This window comes from Maylandia zebra, linkage group LG17 (genome assembly GCF_041146795.1).
Source record: "Maylandia zebra isolate NMK-2024a linkage group LG17, Mzebra_GT3a, whole genome shotgun sequence".
Taxonomy (NCBI): Eukaryota; Metazoa; Chordata; class Actinopteri; order Cichliformes; family Cichlidae; genus Maylandia; species Maylandia zebra.
In genome coordinates this window covers 5,422,320-5,444,325 of record NC_135183.1, presented here as the reverse complement: position 1 = coordinate 5,444,325, position 22,006 = coordinate 5,422,320, and the positions used below count along the sequence as shown (strand labels likewise).

Sequence of the window (22,006 nt, the reverse complement as noted above, 5' to 3'; positions counted from 1 at the left end):
GGACTCCCAGCCATTTAGCATTGTGGAGGACAAAGGATTCAAAAGATTTGTTAAATCATTAAATCCTAGCTATGTTCTCCCCACTAAAAAGGCCATAAAAGCAGTGAAAATTTAGTTTTTACAGAATAAAATGTGAACGGGCAGGACTGAGGCTCAAAGCCTCAGTGTGTAGCTGTCCATACCTCAACGTTACAAAAGCACAACTACTGTCCACACCCCAACCACACCTCACCTCACAGTAAATGATCATTTCCATTTCAAGCATTTCCAAATAATCATTTCCCATACTGCCACTATAAATATACACAGTATACTGCCATCACTACAATATACATGTTTTACACACTCCTTTTGTTGTTGACATTTACAGGCTGTGTGCAAAATGCCACACTCTTCAAATTCATGCCAGCTATTATTTTTACGTCCAGTAGGTGTCCTGCTAGAGCAAATGAAGCTTCATGAAGCTTCGCGTTGGGGTGAACCAATTGGATGAAAAGCTTCAGTGCTTCATGGGGCTTCATCTGCCCATCACTACCATACTCCTTCCATTTCTGAATGATGGCTTGAACAGTGCTCCGTGGGATGTTCAAGGCTTGGGAAATCTTTTTGTAGCCTAAGCCTGCTTTAAATTTCTCAATAACTTTATCCTTGACCTGTCTGGTGTGTTCTTTGGACTTCATGGTGTTGTTGCTCCCAATATTCTCTTAGACAACCTCTGAGGCCGTCACAGAGCAGCTGTATTTGTACTGACATTAGATTACACACAGGTGCATGCTATTTAGTCATTAGCACTCATCAGGCAATGTCTATGTGCAACTGACTGCACTCAGACCAAAGGGGGCTGAATAATTACGCACACCCCACTTTGCAGTTATTTATTTGTAAAAAAATGTTTGGAATCATGTATGATTTTAAGTTCAAGGGGGCCAAATACTTTTGCAAGCCACTGTATTACAAAGAGTAAAGCCAGATTTACTGAACAGAATAGATATTTTTTCACACCGGTTTTGAACTATTTCCCCTCCAATCTCTACGTCTGGACAATTCTGGTTCTTTTCTTTCAGCAGTTTCGGCATCTTCCCCCAAGGATGATACGACTGTCTTTTTCTGCAGCATGTGCAAGACTCCAGATTTTTACAGTTTCCAACAAGGATTCTGCTGGGGTGTAAAATTTTATTTATGATGAATTATTTGTAATCCTTGAAATTTGATAAATTAGTGAATCTTGAGTCAGTTCTGGGGAACTGATTTTGGAATCAAATCAAACACTTTCATGAAAATGATGAAAACTTTAATTGTGTTTGTGTATTTGTGACTGTAACATGTCATTTCACACCAAAACGTGCAAGTGATGGGCCTTTAGTTTCCCGTCACTTGCATTTAGGATACAAAAGTCTTTCTGAACCAGGAGTCAGTGTTGTGTGTGACACAACCTGGCAGTGTCCGTGTGCACACACTGGCTCCTTTGTATCCTGCACTGGACTGAAACGAGGAGGTGGGGGAGTTTCACCCAGCTGGAAGAAATTAAACTATCTAAACTGTTACTTGTACGCATCAGCCCTCAAGAAATACACAGAGACCAGGCAGAGGGGAAATCAGTATGATGGTTTTGGAGAAAAATGCTGCTGCTTACTGTAATAGTTTAATCAGAGCTTTTCTTTTTGTCCTGTTTTGTTGTAAATCTACCTAAAACATGGCTGCACACACACTGCACCACAAATTCTTTTGCACATTAAAAAACCAGCCAGTTAAGGGTGCGGGCTTGGGAGGATTAAGAAGCTGATGAAAAGGTTCTTGGCTGCATTATCAATCAGGGACATGCTGTTTTGATTGGCCATGTCTTTGCCCTTAGACTACCAGTATACCCTGTAGTTGTTGCTGACGTCTGAGGGCTTTTCACGGTACATTAGTCATGTTCTAATAAATGAGTGGCATTGTGATGTGTGAGGGATGAACATCCGAACTTCCAGATTCACCTGGCCAGGTGCAGTGCTCATTTGGCACACATTTGGCCATGGCACAGACTCAACAAGGTGCTGGAAACAATCCTCAGACATTCTGTTATTGCACAGTTGGTGGAGAGTTGTGGGTTGCACATCCATGATGTGAATCTTTTGTTTCAGTAAATCCTCAAGGTGCTCTGTTGGACTGGAATCTGATGACTGTGGAGACCATTGTTCTGGAAACCAATTTGGTATAATCTGAGATATCCCCTACACCAGCAGTCCCCAACCTTTTTTGCGCCACGGAACGGTTTATGCCAATATATTATAACAATGTTTTAAAGGTGTTGTGGATAAATACAACAAAATAAAACCAGTACTGGTACCAAAAAAAGAAGATTTATTCATAACAGACAGGAAAAGACTCAGGGAAAACGAGTTAACGATAAAAATAATAAAAAATAAAATAACGGTAAAAACCAATAAAAACCCAGAAAACCATAAATTTCACACCAGAACATCAACTCTTGCAGCCCAGTGCCAAACGACTCCGGGGGTTGGAGACCGCTGCCCTATTGTACTATTCTTAGTTAGCGTATTGTCTGTCTTGTCTTAATGTTGGTTTAAAATGGAGCACTGTAACAAAAAATAATTTCCCCCAGGGATCAATAAAGTATTCTGATTCTGATTCTGATATACCATTGCATCCCCACCACCATCAGGAAGCATGGATCCATGCTGTCATTTTTTTTTATCCCAAATTCTGACCCTACTTTTGAATTTTGCAGCAGAAATTGACCAGACAATGTTTACCCAGTCTACTACTCTCCAATTTTGGTGAGACTGTGTGAACTGTAGCCTCAGTTTTCTGTTCTTAGCTGACAGGACACCCAGCTGCACACAGTGTGGTTTTTTGCTGCTGTTGCTCATCTGCTTTAAAGTTCCATATTTGGTGCATGTAGAAAGCCTTTTCTGCACAAGTTGGTTGTAGTGAGTGTTTATATGAGCTACAGTTGCTTTCATGAGCTTGGAGAAGTCTGGCCATTCTCCTCTGACCTCTGACATCAACAGATATTTTCTGTTTTTCACTTTCTGTATAGTGTGGAAAATCCCAACAGGTCAAAAGTTTCTGAAATACATATGCCGCATTATGTGGAAAATGTACCAAGTATGTAGGAATGTAATATAAAATGTAATAAATACATTTTCGTGGGAGTACTGTGAGTAATATGGAGACATGACTAATGTTGGAAACACACTTACAATGGAGCACTGACAGCTAACAGAACCAGTTTTAATGTGTGCATGTGACTGTTGCTTTAAGACAGATGTGAAATATGTTGAATCTGTCCTTTAATCCCGACTGGATTGATTGGTTAAGGCAACGCATTCACTTTTATCTCAACTCTGAGTGTTGGATTAAGTGTACAGTAGAACAAATACCTTGTTTAATGTATTTTACAGTTGTAGCACATAGACAATTAACAGCTCAAATCGCTGCCAAAAGAATATATCAGAGATTACTGAATCAAAGGCTGGTTGCTTTACCTCATCTGGGCCTTCTAGAAAACACCAGAACAGGGATTAGATATTTAAAACAGATCCAGGCTTTTCTGATTAATTACAAACTTTTGTAGGACAACAGAGGTTTTGTATGGTTTTGCTTTTTATTGGCAATAGAAAAACACAAAGTACAATTATAGTGCTGATACAAAAATTAGCAAACCTGTTGTATATAATGAAAAAATAAAGTGTATGTTTCTCTCAGAGATGCACTTTGTATTCACTCACGATTCAAAGCTGAATAGTACAATATCATATATGTTTTATATACATTCATTTTCCCCACAACCATTCTAACATTAACGTCTTAATGCCAAATGTATCTTATCTGATATATACATGGGTGTCAAAAAATAATTAGAATTTTCTGACAGTTATTTATGGTTCAGCCTTTAAAAGGATTAGGATACAGTATTTTTCTGTATTGGTGAACTGTGCACATGACCAAAGGATGATATACGATGTCTGACAGTTCGTTGAAGCGTCCGCTGTCCTCTCTGGTCTTCCTTTTCTCGCTTAGCCATCTGTAAAGAGGCAGGAGTTATGATGATTCATGTGCATAACCTGTGAAAGTGTATGCCATTTTAAGAGCATGTTGTGTAACTTCTTACGCATTAAATCCAGCCTCCTCATCTCCCTCTGCACCCAGTGATCATTTGGATTGGCACACACGGGTTGTTTCCTCTTCTTCTTCTTAAACCTACACATATGAGTATCGTTATTAAAAATCTGTGGATAAATGGGGATCAGTCACTTCCTCGGTCTGTCCCAAGTCATTATGATGGAATTTGACAAAATGTGCCAAAAGTGAAGGACTTCACAGTTGATACTCACAAAACAGCTCTGATGTTGCAGTCCACATCTGTTTCCTGCATAGTGTAACTGACAAGGTTTCTCTTCTTTTTTATCTCACGAACGTAGCCGAGGCAGCAGTTGGCATACGAGCCTGGAGAGAAAGTTAAAGAGAATTATGATCAAATAAACCAGCCCACTGGAATTTGACCGTTTTGATGATTTGAACAGATCTGAACGTCTGCCAGAGCAGCCCAGGAAGATTCCCACATCCCCTTACTTGGGGATCTTTTTCAGGATCTATTTCAGCAAATTCACCGCTCACCCCTCTCCTTAGTTTTATTGTTGTTTTTAGCTGACTTTACCTTAACCTCAACATCTCTGCCTGAACTGATGCTGCTGATTGAGAATTCCTCTGAACAAAGCCAGCTTGCACAAATGCTGAGAAAATACGATGTCTGTAGACCTGTTGCACTTGGCAGCAGCTGCAAATAATTTCACAGTATGCACAGAAAAAAAGTGAAAGCACTTGAACATGAAAGGGCTGGTTTTACATGAAAAGTATTTGGATCCTTTAGGAATCTTTACTTTAATCAAAGTAGCAATACTACAGTATAAAGGTATCAATAGTATTTAATCAGATAAGTAGTACTCATTTCAAAATCATACCCACATTACTGGTTCATGATTAATGTCTGTGTCCCTCCCTTGAATGTTGCAGCTGCATCAAAGAAACAATTATTTTAGACATAAACATACAGTACTTAATAAAAATGATTTTGTTTTAGTCCAACTTTACTTTTCTTTTATTATTCAATTGTTTAAGAATTTTTTTAGAACTTCATTTATTATTTAAGTCCTCTGTACATGTGACAGCTGTCCTTATGTCCTTTTTAAAATTCTGCAGATTGCCACATTCAAGTGATCATGTGCATTTAAAGAGTTGTGATAAATGGCTTTGAACAGAATCTCATTCACTGAAAAATTGTCCTCACAGTTTCAAAGAGATGTGGCTTCAGGAGCTGTGGTTAAACCAGAACAGGTCATAAAAAGAGACACTCAGGTGCATATTTTCAGTAATTTGCTTTGTCCAGAAAATGCTTTTGAGATACCATGAAGAGCTGCATGGTTAAACTTTTGTGAATTCTCTTAAAAATACATTTTTAAGTGGAAATGTTAAAGTAGTGATTTGAAACCAGACAATTCTGTTTCACTTACCTTGTGCCAGACTCAGGTACGTGCAGAGGAAGAGCAGCATGAAAACAAAAGCATGAAACTTCATGGTTGCTGCTGCTGTTCTTGTGTTGCAGACTGCACAGAAAGTTAGAGGCAGAATCTATCACCCCCACTGTCTTGAAAATGTTGGGCAAATATATAGTTTTTTCTCAAATCCCTCCCTCAGAGCTATTATGAAAGAGCACAGAGGGAGGGATTACTGTTGTGATATTTTGATACCATGGTAGCATTTACAGGATATTGTTTTATTGTGATATTATACAGAAAAGAGTTACTCAATAAGGCCCATTTACTAGTTGTTTTTCTCTTTCTCTCTGACCCAAGAATTGATGTGTAAGACTCACAGGCTGGTACCCCAAGGTCGAAAATACCACAGAGACGAGACCACTTCCTTACTCCCATCCTCCCTTTTTCTTTATCTCTTAGAAAAAGGCTCGTTAAAGGCCAGGTGGTTCGTTTCAGAATTCATTAATGAAAGAACTCTGTATTCTATGTCTAGGAGTGTATTTTGCTGGGATGATCATAAATTGTAGCTGAACTGATAAACTACACACAGGATACTTCTTTGCTCACAAGGCAGGAAGACGTTTCCTTATTTGGTCTGTACCGGTTTGAACTGGGAAAGCTGACACACGAACCTTTTTTTCCTCTATATAAGCTGTTATGTACTAAATAAACCTTTGAGTCGATTGGGAAGGCAACCTAAAGCAGTCTCTGTTTTCTTGTTCTCCCAAGCTGCTCCCGAGCTCGTACTAACACGCTGAATGGCATACCTGAGTGTTACTTTAAATAATTAGGAATCTTAGAAGGAAAGGACAGAACTCTGCTTATCGCTCGTGCCTTGGAGGGAAAACCGGGATGGACATTTTTTTCCTTCAATTACTTTTTGTTTCTTTAGCTGAATCAACACAAAAAACCCCAAAGATAACACAGTTTGACATACATAAAGAAAGAGTTATTAGCTAAAAAAAATAAATAATAAAAAATATTTATATCAGCAAGTGTCCCCTTTAAAAACTGAGGATAATCTAGCTTTCATGTGAAAGGCTAGCTCAATTGTTTTGAAAGAAGAAATATGACCCAGTTCATCAAAGGTCATAAACATGATACTGGAGTCGTGCAAGGATGATGAACTAAATTGAGGGGCATTTTTTAAATGTAAAATATTGTATTTTATTTATTTATTTATTTTTCCATCCATTTTTGTAATAGCGTATCTATTTCAGGCACACAAAGGGACCGAAGCTTAGGTGGACCCTGGAAAGGTCGGGCTAACGTAGAGACACAAACATTCTTGTTCACATTTACACGGCTGCCAATTAACCCAACATGCATTTGGAGTGTGGGAGGAAGCCAACATGACATCCAGCCATTAATCAAAAGACATCAGTGTAAATTTGGGGAAGCCTTTGAGCTGCAATCTTTGGGGATTCAGAGAAGAGCCAGTAGCACCAGAACAACCGTTAACACTATTAACTTTAATACTTGGACAAACATTTAGAGTCACAGATTATACTACATAAAAAGACAGAACATACAGTAACTGTGGCTGTGGAAATCTGTGGCTTGTCCCACATAAACTGAGCTCCATTTTGAGCTCCATCTAAATTTTTTGTGTTGGATCAAGGACACATCTAAAACCTGCATGACACAGGCCCTTGAGGCCTGGAGTTGGACAACCCTGGTATATTAGGATTTCTTTCAAAATTTGGCTTTTGTTGCATCTGCGAGCAATTTCTGAATTGTTTAACATAGATGTAGTTTTATCTTATAAGCTACTTAATAATTTTGACTGTTGACTGGAGGTAGCACTTTCTACTACAGCTCGGTAATAAAGCGGTAATAGAAGAGTAACAAGGCAAAAACAAGAACATAATAATGTCGTAATTTAAATGCATGCCAATAGATGTATGTAATTCCAAACATAAAAAGGTTTTTAAAATTATACAAAATAAAGAAGAAAAACTAAAAAGTACAAGAAAAGGGTGCACTGTAAAATATAACTTGTTGTTTCAACTTAAAAATATGATGTAAAGGGCTGCCTTAAAATTTTAAGTTAATTCAAGAAATAGAGTTTGTTCTTGTAACACAACTAAATGTTATGTTGATGAAAAATCACATGTTGTCTAAACTTTTGTCTTAGTTTAGTTGACTGCGATTTGTTAGTCAGTTCAACTCCTTTAATTGTCATTAAAGTTGGGAAAAATTGGGAAAACCCTTTCAGCTAAATTAAAATAATCTATTGTTTAAACTCTTGTCATAGTTCAGTTGACTTGGGTTTTTTAGTTAATTCAAATACTTTAGTAGTTCTTTTAACTTAGGAATCTATTTTAGCTTAACTAAAATTATTTGTTAGCTAAGTTGATTTAAGTTTATTAATTAACTGAGCTCTTTAAGGTAGCTGTGTGAACTCATAAATCAGTTTCATTTTAATTATCAGGGTTGATTGACTGGATGTAAAGAAAATGTGTATTGAACATCTTAAGTATTTTTTTTTTTTAGCTTTCCAATTTCGTCCATTTCAGCAAAACTACCTGTTAGGTTTATCTCAGGTTTAAATATCTACATTCCTTTAAATAAATTTTCTGTTGTTTACAGAAAAAAATGAAACCCCACAGATTCCATTAAAGTGTATCTGATCATTGCAGGCAGAAAGTTTGTTTCAAGAACATGACAAGACAATTACTCATGAGCACCCAACATTCACCATTTATTGTGCCATCTTAGTCATCTGAGAAACAGAAAAATCTGTGACGTAGCTCATCAGGCTCACAATCCATCAAAACTCATAGGTTGCTCCCTGTGAAGCAATAAATTTGAACTGGGTCTTGAGCCCAGTTTGGGTGAAGACAGATTGGGTGATTATTTTGCACAAGTTTGATTAAATTCTGACCAATACTTTAGGAGCAGTAGTGATTCTTGTGAATTGCGGACAGCTGGTCAACCGAACCCTCACCATGGCATGAGCTTATCAGACTTTCAACAGGATGAGATAAAAAACTGCTGTGTTAAAAGTAACAACATAAAGTCTGCATTAATGTAATGTATCAACGGGACACTTGCCATTTTAGAAAAGTTATTCTTTACATTTGCAATATTTTTAAACTTCATTGTGCTCAGTCACACCTGTTCGCATAAAACTTGAAATATTAAAATAGTACAAAACCTTTGATAAGTGACAGTAAAGATCAGTTTACAACAACTAAGACATCAAACTCTTGTATTTGTCTTCAATTACAATTGCAACAAATTCCACAGAACCAATTTCTCTGAAATGCTGCCTGCTTCTGAAACATTTCATAATATGAATATTTCAGAAACATTGGTTTGACTCTGCTCAATTGCAAAACAAAGGAAAAACTACTGACTTGCATGAGATAAGCATCTGCAGAGTCCACCATTATATTGTTGATAGCAATCACGTGGGACAGTTTTGAATCCTGCTGTGCTCAACTTCCCCACATTGTCAAGTTCACATAAGTTGCTGATTTAGCTGGACATGAGTTTTCAAGTTAGCTTTTTTTTTATGTAATTGGGACATTTTTAACTTGTAATTCTATGTTATAACAACAACTTCAGTCATCTATCATCAAACTGATATAGAATAATATGTTACAATAACAAACATCTAGAATTACATTTTACAGTGTGTGGTTCCTGAGGAGGAAGAATGGGGAGCAGAGAGAGGTGAGAGATGCCCAACTGGGCAACAGATAACGTCAAATTTGCCTATACTTGATGTTACTGTACAAATGGTCCAGTGACCTGTTTCCTCTGGTAGGACACTACAATGTTGGTAGAATTTGGGGAGTACAGATTTCAAACATACCTGATTAAAGTCCTCAGGAACAATATGGACGCCCTCCACATTGGCCTCTAAGACTGGTGAGCAGTGACTGTCTATAATTCTACTGTTATGGCACCAACCCTGAAGCACATGAGCACAGAGCTCTAGGCCCCTTCCCTTAGAGTCTTTGTTGCCGTCATGGCAGTGTAATGTCTGGCCCGGTACCTCGACTGATGCATTGGGGATGTTTGGACGAAGGATTCAGCTACAAACAACACTCACAGAAAAAGCAGTTGTAGTAAATCTCTGATTGCAGCTCATCTGGTTTGTTTACCGAGGGATCTGGCATTGGTGAGATGGATGGAAGTATGAAATGCATTTATTAAAGTGACTCTGCATCAGTTAGAGATATTTCTTGAAGGATGGTCAGTCATTAGATCCTGCTGGCCCAACAAGAAGTGAAGTCATTTTGGATAACATGAGCAATGTCATTCTGATAATTCTAAGTCAAAGCTGAACTTAACTATGCATATTTATTTTGGGGTATTGTTTTAAAAAAAAAAACATGATAGCACTTCATTAATTTGTCTTTAGGTCTTTGTTTAGAATGAATAACCTGTGGTTCTGGTTTCAGGGTCAAGCACAGTGACTTTTCTTTGTCCTTCTTCCATACAGTAGTAAAGTAAAGGTAAAATTTTATTTATACAGCACCTTTTAAGATGTCATGATGCTTTCTCAATCATCCAGGAAAGTAAATCTCCAAAAGTTGATTCTGTTCATTTGGACGTAGCGTTTTGTGGGAGAAACGTTTCGTCACTCATCCAAGTGACATCTTCAGTCTCAGCTGACTGCAGGTTTCCCCAATCTTATGCAAATGTACTGTTTATAAGATTGGGGGAACCTGGTGTGAATGGCTTTTGTTTCAGAATCATTTCTGAGGTCATATCTTTCCATTGATTTAAGCCAAATCTGACTTTACACTAACATTTATGGAAGGTTTAAAGAATACAGCTGAGGGCTGTAATTGCGGTGATTTTGCTTAGGGACGCACTATATCAGGCTTTTTTTTTTTTTTGTAACATTGACCTGTACAGAGGTACGGGGTGGAAATGAGACGGAAGCTGCTGAGTGAAAATGTTCAAATATTTTCACTTTCGCTTGGCACGCTCCAGCCCTCCTCCTTCCAGCGGTTCTCTTTTCAGCTGCGCGCGCTGCTCGCGCTGCGCTTCACACAAAACTTTAGAGACACAGAGAGCAGAGAGCCACGCAGAGCATCGCTGTGTGAGCATGTCCCAGGTAGAATTATCGTTATTATAAGATGATCCTGCTGCTCGCTCTGCTTTCTGTTCTCTCTGGAGAACTGGGTCTGTGCCGGAAGGAGGATGAAGGCTTCAACTTTGATGGAGACATCCGCCAATTCGCCGTGACCCCCAACATGCTTTACATCGCCACAGAGGAGAGGCTGTACCAGCTGAGCCACGACTTGACTTTGATCAACAGTCTGACCCAGAGGGGAATAATAAAGACCGGAAACCAGCAGGATGATGTGCAGTTTCACCGGGTTTCTGACACAGCTGAGTGGAACGCAACTTTCAGCATCAACGTGTTGTTGCCTTTCACAAAGAATGACTCGCTGATCAGCTGCGGTGTGACTGACGATGACTGCGGCCACTGCGAGATTCTGGACCTGAAGAACATCTCCAAGCTTCTGCACAGAGAACACATCCAGGTGGGACCTCTGAAGCGCAGCAGCAGGTCAGTCAGCTTTCTGGTGGATGTGAAGAAGAAAACTCAGGCTGACACTTACATTCTGACCGCGATCCAACAAAACACAGAAAAGCCCGAAAACAATAAGTGTGGTATTAATCAGAAGACTATCATACTTCATAATACAGATAACAAACAAGGTGGAGGTATATTTTCTCTAACTGATGGAGCTTCAGGCACACCTGGGATCAAAAGTAAAGGTGATGTGGAGTTTGTTGACGGGTTTCAGATCAATTCAACCATCTATCTGTTCTCCAACGCGCTCTCAGCTCAAACAAACAGAGTCCGTCTCATTTGGCTTGAAGGCGAAAAGAGCAAAACTGATACACTCAAGTCTCTGCGGGGCGCGACTCTCAGTGTCTCTGACAGTCAAAGCAGCAGACTCGTGGTCTCCTCGGTCATCCCGGGGGAGCTTTGGAGCGGCGTGTTCAGTGTGGATGGAGGAGACACCAACACTCAGCTAATGGTGTTTGACATCAGCCCTGATTACAGCAGTGATGCCGACAGAGATCCAGACTTCTACACCTCTGTGCCATCAGAAGTGACGGTGAGAGCTTTTCAAACTCTGATTTAATGGTTCTTAATTTAATGGCTCCAGTATCCTCTGGATAAATGTCCCTTTAAAAAAGAATAAAATAACTAAAATATACATTTTAACTACAACAAAAAGAAAGTTTTGTTCTTTTGTGCGTCTTAATAGAGTTATTTTTGTAATATCATTTCAGCTGCTGGAAAAATCTTGTCATGTTTGAGCATCATAGACTGAAGAAAGATGAGAGAGCAGTTTAAGACTTTTGTACAATTGGTGATAAAATAATCCATATATTTGTTTCTCCACACATACTATAACAAAAAAAAATGTTATCTATGAACCAGTTTAACTATTAAGCCAACTGTGGGATGTCCTAATGGCCACACTTCATGTCTGAACCTCATATTTCAAACTAAAATGACAAAATCAAGAAATTCAACTGACTTTGGTGACAATGCAGCAACAGACATGCTTCAGTGAGGCTTCAGGACTTTCAGTACTTCTGATGTTCAGTTCTTCAGGTCAGTTATTTCTGATGTTTTTCTGTTTCTCAGCCAAAGATCCTCAAACCGAAGGCAGTGATTTTCAGGCAGAGCTACATGACCTCAGTGCTGGCAGTGAGGCAGAGAGGCTGGATGGTTTTCTATATTGGGACAGGAGATGGACAGCTCATTAAGGTTTGTATAAATTATCATATATCAGTTATTATTAACAGAAAGAAATAAAGCTAATGTTCAGTATTTCAGAGGCCATCTAGTAGCAGTAGGGTGTCTATTGAGAAACTGTTAACTAAACAAATTTAATGCATTAACTGTTTAGGAATTACAGCCATTTTTATACACAGGCTGCCATTTTCACAGTCAGTTGAGGCCTAATTTCGTTATGTCACAACATTTCGCTGGAAGTCAACGTATTAGGCCCAAAGAAGTGTCAGTGCAAGTAAACAAGGCTGAACAAGCAAAAGAAAGCAGACAGACGGCAGAGCCTGTAGGAGAAGCCAAATCAACATTCCAGATCAAGGACATCCAACGAGTCTGAACAAGTACAGAAGACAACCGATGTGGATGTTTGCAGCAGTGTTTCATTAGTTTACAGCTACAGAGCATCATGGAATCCCAAGAAAACCCTTGGAGAAGTAGTTTTGTCGTCCTTTATCAAACTTTGAGTTAAAGAGACACCTTCAGGAATGTATATACGGAAACCATTGTTTACACTCGGGCACAGGAAGACCAGATTAGACCTGGCTGAAAACATCTCAAAGATGCCTAAAAATAAATATTTGGACAGAAACAAAGATTTACTGGATGATGGTTAACGGGGGGAAGAAAAGTGTAAAAGCTGTATAGTTTTGTTTTTAGTGTAAATTCTAACATTAACACTTGTGATCTTAATTATATGATTATCAGCTTTATTTATTTTTTACATTCTTCCTAGAGTCCCATTTATTCAAAGCAAGGTTGTAACTAGATTGATCACTCACACTGCTTCTGATTTGACATAAACAACCAAACAATACAAACCCCCCCACTGAGTACAGAAACAATAGTACAGTCTCTCCTTCTTGTTGTCAGCTGTCTGTGGACAAGAACTATCACGCTGCCTGTCCCACGGTGCTCTACAGGACCAGTGATGACCGCAAAGTGTTTCCCAAATTACATCTGGATCCAGTGGGTCGTAAACATCTGTATGTGCCATTTACAAACCAGGTACTTATATTATTTACTGATTATCTTAACGTCACATGTACCTGTGCTGCATTTTAAAGTGTTTGTTGTTCTAGGTGAAGCGAGTTCCTGTGTCAAAGTGCAGCACGTACACAAATGTGCAGGAGTGTTGGTCTGCACAGGATCCATACTGTGGTTGGTGTGGCTCTAAAAGCAGGTGAGAGAAAGAACATGCAGCTGATGTCTCCAAACTATTCTGAACTTGGTGATCATTTCTCCTTCTTCTCCCAGCTGCACATTTGAAGATGACTGCACAGATTCAGACTGGCTGTCCATTCCTGATGAGTCCCAACACAAAATGATTTCCCACAAAGTTGAAAAGGACACAAACGGACAGGTACAGCTTACAAACACACTTGGGACTGTGATCATTTCTGGCTTTCAGGTGTTTCTCACTTATGTTCTTCATTTTCAGATTTTACTAAAAATCCACACACACCTGACTGTGGGCCAGGAAGGGCCGTCTAACTTTGCCTGTCAGTTCGTTGGAAGGTCCGGCTCGATTTGTGCTTCGAATAACCCTCCTCCACATTTCCCACAATGCACCTGCATCCTGTCTGATCGTACGCTTCCTGCTGATGGTCAGTGACTTTTCAGAAATAATTCCAGGAATAAAATGCTTCACAACAAAAGTTATTTATTGATTTGTAGTATTTGCCAAAATAAGAAAATTAAATCAGAAATATTAATGACAGAGCTACTCTGACAGATGAAATATTCTAACTGTTTATTATTATAGTGGTACAGCTCAAACATATATACTACTAATAGTAGAGACTTTGACACTTAAGTTTTTTTGTTTTTTTTAATGTACAGGTCTGCATGTCACAATAAAATTCAGACTTGGGACATCACAGCTGTCAGAACAACTGAGGTTAAACGACTGCTCTAACATGAGTGGACCACCAAGTTTCATGTTGTAAGTCCATTAATACTAGAAATGATTCAACGACTCAGACTGTGGACAGACTAAAGTGGTCCTGATGTGATTAACAGAAAGATCAGACAATCAAGTCGCAGTTAGAAATCAAAGAGAACGAAACCTTACTGATGAAAGCTGGAAAAGTTGAACAATTGAATGAAACTGTACGGACAGGATGGACCAGAGACGAGTGGTCTTGTTGTGGGAAGTCTTTATACTGGTTTATTTCAGCAAAGCCATGAGCTTGCTCATGGCCCGGAGCGTACTTGAAAACATATTTTCATTATTAAATGTTCTCGGCAGTAAACTCATACAGCGTCCTCAGTTCAGCTGAGCTTTGTTCAGTAGAACTTCTTGGCTGAACATCTGCTCTCTTCCTGTTATTCATTCAGGATGACGCGGACTGGGTGTTTCTGTTTCTGCATGAAAAGTATGGCAGTCTCTTTTCATTCCCAAAAGTACACGTAGTTGATTCCTCTTCTTGAATCCTTTCCTCGGCATCTTGGTCCCTCCTACCAGCTGTGGCAGCAGAGGAAATGAGGAAGAGAGATATTTAACAAAATAAGACATTCTGTCAGTTAAGACATAAATGAACCATAAAGAACTTTAGCGACTGTGGCTGAGGAATAAGAACTGCTTCAGTGCAGATTGGATTGACTGAGGCGACACGCAGTTTTCCTCAGGAAGTGGGTGGAGAGCAGGCAGGTGGGGTCAGCTTGTGTGTTCGGAGGTCCAGGTGGTTATGAGTAGGAAAAACAAAACAGCTTTGTCCTTCTCTCATTCATGCACTCCTTTTTTCCCTATGGTGCTTTTTTGTGCTCATCTCACTCCTCTGTTTTCTGCTCAGGTGTCGGCAGTGTATCAAAGCTGGTTGTGGATGGAACAAAAACAGCTGTTCCTGGGCTAACCAAGGAGAGACTGGTGTACTAGTGACTGATTTTATGGATTTATCAGTCTGTGTGCTACATTATTTTAAATTCATCACTTTTTAACATTCAGCAAGAAACGTGGGCTTAATGGTAGAAAACAACATTTTTAGTAAAGGCCAGACATGCTAAGAAAAACACAATTACTGAGCAAATTTCCTACTGATTAACTTATTTTGAGGATGACATTTTCAAGTATTTATTGCTTCATCAATACAATGATTTCCATGTTTAGTTTATAAAAAATAAAAATGCTTTTATTAGCAGTTTTCCTCTTTTTGAACTAAGATAATGTTAGCCACAACAGGTCCTAGATCAGTTCTGATAGATTACAGTGCTACGCACATGCTAAGTGCTGAATCCCCTCCTGCAGGACAGAGTTTGCCAAGAGTTGGAGTCTGGGAAGAACTTCTCCGTGAGTCTGATCCTCATTGTTCCTCTGACACCTAATCCACATCCAGTATAATGTCAGCAGAAAGAAATTAAATTATCTGTTTTTTTTGTTTGTTTCACTGTCAGATCCCAGAGATCTCCTCCATCACTCCCAGTGTGGTGTCTTTCTATGGGACAAACCATGCAGTGTTATTAGGTCGTAACCTTGGTGATGTGAAACGAGTGAGGATCCAGACACACGCTGACTGTACTCCAAAAGAGTGAGCCACTGTACACATAACTAAGACGATGCTGGGAAATGACAAATTAAAGAGCAGATTTTAATACAGGGGAACACCACCCATATTACAAACCTACATATTCTATAATTTAACCCTCTCAAAGCAGGTGTTGCCGATTTGCAACAGTTAAAAACTAACAACCTGATTACCCCACATACATATTTTATGAGTTTTTTTTACTCAGAAGTACCACTGCAGGACTTGGTTGTGCATTAGCAACAAAAAGTTTAATTTGAGCCTGAGAGGGTTAACTTTGACAGGTCAATTCTAAAATAGTTAACAGTGTGTTTCATAAAATACTAACAAATCCAGAATATGTACAATAAGAGTCACCCTTCACACAAAACAACAATAAAATATTAAATAAAGAAACAATACAAGGATTCAAAATTAAGGTGCAAAAGAAGAAATTAGTAAAAATAAAACAACAAGTTTTGTCTGTTTTCAGGTTTTCTGCATATCGTGGTGATGTCATTGAGTGTGTGTCTTTGCCCAGGTCTCCTGTTTGGGGCAACACTGGTATCAGTCTGACGTTCCACATTCCCACCACAGAACTTAAAGGTGTGGCCAGCGTCTGCGTTCTCCTCCCAGATGGTAGTTGCCATGGTGAGGCTAACATCACTTACCGCTCATCGCCATCCTGTGGCAACGTTACTCCAAGCAGCAGCTGGATGAGGTAAGATTAGTTTTGCACAAAGCGTTAGCGACAGCTGCTGATGGTGGATCCAGAACTTCCAGCAGCTAATGTCACAGAAAGAGTTTAAACTGAAGCTTTTAAACTGGATGACTAAAAGGAACTAGTGCTGATAACTGATTTTGAGGAGGTGGTCACCTCTGACTAAATTCAGTTTAGTTTTTAGACAAATCAAATCAAATAGAACCAAATTAACAACCATACAATATCTGCAACACATTTAATGTGACATATGGAGAGCACTGTCTCTAAGAAATTATCTTCTGAGAAGTGCAATAAAAAAACCTGATAAATCAAAATAATAATCATCTGCAGTTCATTTTAACAGGGAGTCTTCCTGAGGCAATAAAGGCCGATAGTAAAGGTGGTGTTAATGATCCAAATCTAAAACTACTTTAGTCTTATTTATTTATTACAAATATAACATGTTAGTGGGAAAGAATAGAGACATGGATATTTTTCTGCTCCATCAAGCAATAAGCTTATTGTTACACCTTTATTGAGCTCTGCTGGTTTTCTGCTATAATGCTGTAGATCTTTCTTCCATTAAGAAGTGATGCAGCATCATTTTTATTCTCAAGTAAACTCTTAAAGAACCCCACGGTGATCCTTTCATGCTTTGGCCTTTATAGCTACAAAGCTAAATTTGTTGTTTTAGTCCATCAGACACTTTGGTCTGCATCAGAACATAGGTCATCCTCAGATGATGACTCATTATACTCTAGTGTATAGAAATCTCTTAAACCTGCAATGGGAGCCACTGCAGTACAGTTTTACCATTACATTGAGGTGTCATTATAAGAATTATTCTCTGTGATCAAGAGTCTTTCATACTCTCTGCTCTGCATAAATGCTGCTCTGTGTTTGGTAGTGGGAAGAGGAAGCTCACACTCATGGGGTCTCACCTGGACCTTGTTGAAGGGGTCGTACACAGCCACGCCAAGCACGACGTCAAGCTTCCCATCGACAGCAGCTATCAGGTCTGCAGACACACACAGTGTAAATGGGATTGTTGTTACACATCAAATATATCATTTTACATAATATGTCTTTCTCTGGTTGATTTACAGAGGTAAAGATGTCATGGTTCAAACTTTCAAGTTTTAAAATGTTCAAAATGTTGGCTGATTTCAACATGAAAGCAGAACACATTCAGACTAGATGTGTTCTTAAATGCCGTTCAAACAAACGTTTGTTCATCATTTTAAAAGATAATAGGATGAACACTAGTGAACGATGATTACAAAAGCACTCATGTTAAATGAACAAACAAATAAACAATGAACTAACATTAAAGCAAGCTTCAGTGTTTGAGAAGACAAATTAATCTGCTCCACTACCAGGTTTTCTATTCATTGTGCATGTGTATGAAACGTGTGCACACCCGGGTTTTAGTCAACTTAAAAAATGAGATCAAATAATTTCAAAACTGTTCTCATCTTTAACTCTAACCTGTACAATATAATTTCAAAACCAACTAACCAACTATGTTTTTAAAAATTATATTTTTTTAAATATATTTAAAAATAATAATAAAACATCCAATTAGTTGGTTGCATACGTGTGCACAAACTTAGTTAGCCCAATACTTTGTGGAAGTGCCTTTTGATTAATCAGAGGATTGGGTCTCTCAGCATGGCATATCTGACCTGCCTATTCTTACTTGCACCAAATGTGTAAAATGTGAGAGCATGTGCACAGGCATCTTCTGCTCATCCCACAGATTTTTTAATGGAAATAATTAGACCCCATCTTATCTTAAAGACAGCATCGTATCATATCACCCCAATAGAGCACTTTGCGCTCAGACTATTGATTCATTGGGTATTTAAAAGTAGAATGGGAAGCAGAGCCTTCAGCTTTCAGCTCCTTCTCTGTAGAACCAGCTCGAAGTTTGTATTCAGGAGACAGACACCCTCTCTATTTTTATGATTAGGCTTAAATCTTTCCTTTTTGATGAAGCTTACAGGGAGTGCAGAATTATTAGGCAAGTTGTATTTTTGAGGAATAATTTTATTATTGAACAACAACCATGTTCTCAATGAACCCAAAAAACTCATTAATATCAAAGCTGAATGTTTTTGGAAGTAGTTTTTAGTTTGTTTTTAGTTTTAGCTATTTTAGGGGGATATCTGTGTGTGCAGGTGACTATTACTGTGCATAATTATTAGGCAACTCAAAAAACAAATATATACCCATTTCAATTATTTATTTTTACCAGTGAAACCAATATAACATCTCCACATTCACAAATATACATTTCTGACATTCAAAAACAAAACAAAAACAAATCAGCGACCAATATAGCCACCTTTCTTTGCAAGGACACTCAAAAGCCTGCCATCCATGGATTCTGTCAGTGTTTTGATCTGTTCACCATCAACATTGCATGCAGCAGCAACCACAGCCTCCCAGACACTGTTCAGAGAGGTGTACTGTTTCCCCTCCTTGTAAATCTCACATTTGATGATGGACCACAGGTTCTCAATGGGGTTCAGATCAGGTGAACAAGGTGGCCATGTCATTAGTTTTTCTTCTTTTATACCCTTTCTTGTCCTGCATGAAAATCATGTTTTTCTTGAAGGATGCAGACTTCTTCCTGTACCACTGCTTGAAGAAGGTGTCTTCCAGAAACTGGCAGTAGGACTGGGAGTTGAGCTTGACTCCATCCTCAACCCGAAAAGGCCCCACAAGCTCATCTTTGATGATACCAGCCCAAACCAGTACTCCACCTCCACCTTGCTGGCGTCTGAGTCGGACTGGAGCTCTCTGCCCTTTACCAATCCAGCCACAGGCCCATCCATCTGGCCCATCAAGACTCACTCTCATTTCATCAGTCCATAAAACCTTAGAAAAACCAGTCTTGAGATATTTCTTGGCCCAGTCTTGACGTTTCAGCTTGTGTGTCTTGTTCAGTGGTGGTCGTCTTTCAGCCTTTCTTACCTTGGCCATGTCTCTGAGTATTGCACACCTTGTGCTTTTGGGCACTCCAGTGATGTTGCAGCTCTGAAATATGGCCAAACTGGTGGCAAGTGGCATCTTGGCAGCTGCACGCTTGACTTTTCTCAGTTCATGGGCAGTTATTTTGCGCCTTGGTTTTTCCACACGCTTCTTGCGACCCTGTTGACTATTTTGAATGAAACGCTTGATTGTTCGATGATCACGCTTCAGAAGCTTTGCAATTTTGAGACTGCTGCATCCCTCTGTAAGATATCTCACCATTTTTGACTATTCTGAGCCTGTCAAGTCCTTCTTTTGACCCATTTTGCCAAAGGAAAGGACGTTGCCTAATAATTATGCACACCTGATATAGGGGGTTGATGTCATTAGACCACACCCCTTCTCATTACAGAGATGCACATCACCTAATATGCTTAATTGGTAGTAGGCTTTCGAGCCTATACAGCTTGGAGTAAGACAACATGCATGAAGAGGATGATGTGGACAAAATACTCATTTGCCTAATAATTCTGCACTCCCTGTATAGTTAGGGCTGGATGAGGTGACCCCAAATCCTTCTTTAGTTATGCTGTAATAGGCGCAGGCTGCTGGGGGATTCCCATGATTCACTGTGAGTGTTTGCATTTTCACTCTATATATGTTTATAAACCACTCTGCATTTAATCATTAGTTATTATTAGTCTCATGCCCTCTTCCACAGTGTGTCTGTGTCCTGTCTTCCTTCTCTCACCCCCAACCAGACCAACATGTCAGATGGCTGCCCCTCCCTGAGCTTGGTTCTGCTAGAATTTTCTCCCTGTTAAAAGGAAGTTTTGAACGTTCTGTTGAATTTAGGTCTCTGTGTGTGTGTGTGTGTGTGTGTGTGTGTGTGTGTGTGTGTGTGTGTGTGCTTTTCAGGTCATGGTAGCTCCTGTGCTAAAGAATTAGTGCTCAACTATATTTAAAAAATAACATCACTTAAGCATCTCATCCAGACATTGACTTTATAACACAGAATGTATTTAAACTCCTTGCAGAGTCTCAGCTATGACACACCTGAAGCTGAAAGCACTTTGATGATTTCTAGCAGCACTGTGTTTCTAAAAGCAGCCAATGAAACTTTAGCCTGCTCTTTAAACATCACCTACCATCCAGAGCCTGAGTTTACCAGCTTCACAGCCATAAGGACAGGAAACAATGTCCGCATCACCTTAAAGGTAACATTGTTACTTTTGCTTTTTTTTTTATTTATCGCATGTACAAACAGGAGTTCATTAAAGGTCAAACTTTGTTTCTGTTATTTTAGAAAAAGTCAGACAAACTGGAGATGTCAAAAGACGAGTTATCAGTGTGGGGCGTTCAAGACACACAGGAATACGGCTGTATCCTGGTGGCCAAAGAAACCAGTAAAGAGACTGACTCCTTCAGCTGTGAGATTAAAGGGCTACCCAACACACGATTCCAAAAGTTAAAGGTAAATCTTTCTTTTAAGCTATAGGCAACACTTTCATAGAGATACATTTGTTGTGACAGTAGGTCCAACATTATAGCAATCGTGTTACCATACAAAGTACACAAAATATATTTCTGATATCATTTTAAATGACTGTTTTCTAAAATAATTCTATAAATACGTGATATTGAACTTCAATACACAATCAACATAAAACAAAACAAAACTGATCAAATGAGTCTGTGGTGAGAATAGCAAAAGTTTTGAGTAGAATCTTTAAACTTGTATCAAGTCCAAAAACATCTATTAAAACATCATTTTTTAAACAGTTATGTTCAAATTGTGATATTTCCTTAAGAATAGTTCTGCTGCTCTGGTGAGACTTCACCCTGTGAAATGCTTTTTGTATTTTCTAGATAAAGTATGGTGACAAGACAATAAGCCTCAGTGATTCTTCATCACACCATGTCTCTTCAATACTGCTTTCCCTGCTGATAATTGGACATATTGCCAGTAAGTTGTGTTGACATATTGGCTTTTTCTATAAACCCTGAACAAATTTCAATTTCAATTATGTAGTACAATTTCTGGAGACCTTTTCTACTCCATCTTGACAGCGTTCTAGTTTTTCTGCTCAGGTTAAATTGGTTACTGTTTGGCTTTTTGTATTGGTGGCTATCTGTCTATGGTGGAGGAGACGCCCAGGGAGATGAATGGATTTTGACCAATGATGCCCCTCTCTCTGTTCAAGTGTTTTCATGTTATGTCTGTTTGATTAATAAATCACTTTGATGAATAAATCTTCCTTGTTTAAAAATGTGCCATGGTGTGTTCTCCCTCTGTTTATGACCTCTTGATGTCTTTTATTAATAAAAATTATAAAAAAACAAAAACAAAACACCAAATATAATAATATACACCAGAATCTCATTATAGCTTTGGAGTATGCTTGTGCACAACATCCCACAAATAACTCAAATTTCAAGAGAATTTTCTGGGAAGACATAATTAAATACCAATCATATATACATATGATTGGTATTGGTATATATA

General features: G+C 38.8%; 2 protein-coding genes across 3 annotated transcripts; one reads left to right on the top strand and one right to left on the bottom strand.

The window, feature by feature from the left end:
- Positions 1-3,591: 3,591 nt before the first annotated feature.
- LOC143413251 (C-C motif chemokine 20-like) lies at positions 3,592-5,651 on the bottom strand. Its single transcript, XM_076876018.1, has 4 exons — positions 5,517-5,651; positions 4,341-4,452; positions 4,118-4,206; positions 3,592-4,030 (listed from the first exon to the last, which is right to left on the bottom strand). Exons 1-4 carry the CDS (start codon positions 5,578-5,580, stop codon positions 4,023-4,025), a joined length of 273 nt encoding a protein of 90 aa, XP_076732133.1. The 5' UTR covers positions 5,581-5,651; the 3' UTR covers positions 3,592-4,022.
- A 4,866-nt stretch (positions 5,652-10,517) lies between these two features.
- Positions 10,518-21,772, top strand: LOC101484021 (plexin-C1). 2 transcript variants are annotated; one of them, XM_014412525.3, is made up of 15 exons: positions 10,518-11,635; positions 12,175-12,297; positions 13,192-13,326; positions 13,401-13,501; positions 13,576-13,681; positions 13,760-13,925; positions 14,161-14,263; positions 15,114-15,219; positions 15,566-15,607; positions 15,712-15,845; positions 16,363-16,542; positions 17,432-17,540; positions 20,538-20,717; positions 20,807-20,974; positions 21,370-21,772. In XM_014412525.3, the coding sequence occupies exons 1-15, from the start codon at positions 10,640-10,642 to the stop codon at positions 21,478-21,480; spliced, it is 2,760 nt and encodes a 919-aa protein (XP_014268011.3). In that variant the 5' UTR covers positions 10,518-10,639; the 3' UTR covers positions 21,481-21,772. The 2 variants fall into 2 exon arrangements, with proteins under 2 accessions (XP_014268011.3, XP_014268010.3); XM_014412524.3 differs by having other exon boundaries at positions 10,521-11,635; positions 15,114-15,189.
- Positions 21,773-22,006: the final 234 nt, after the last annotated feature.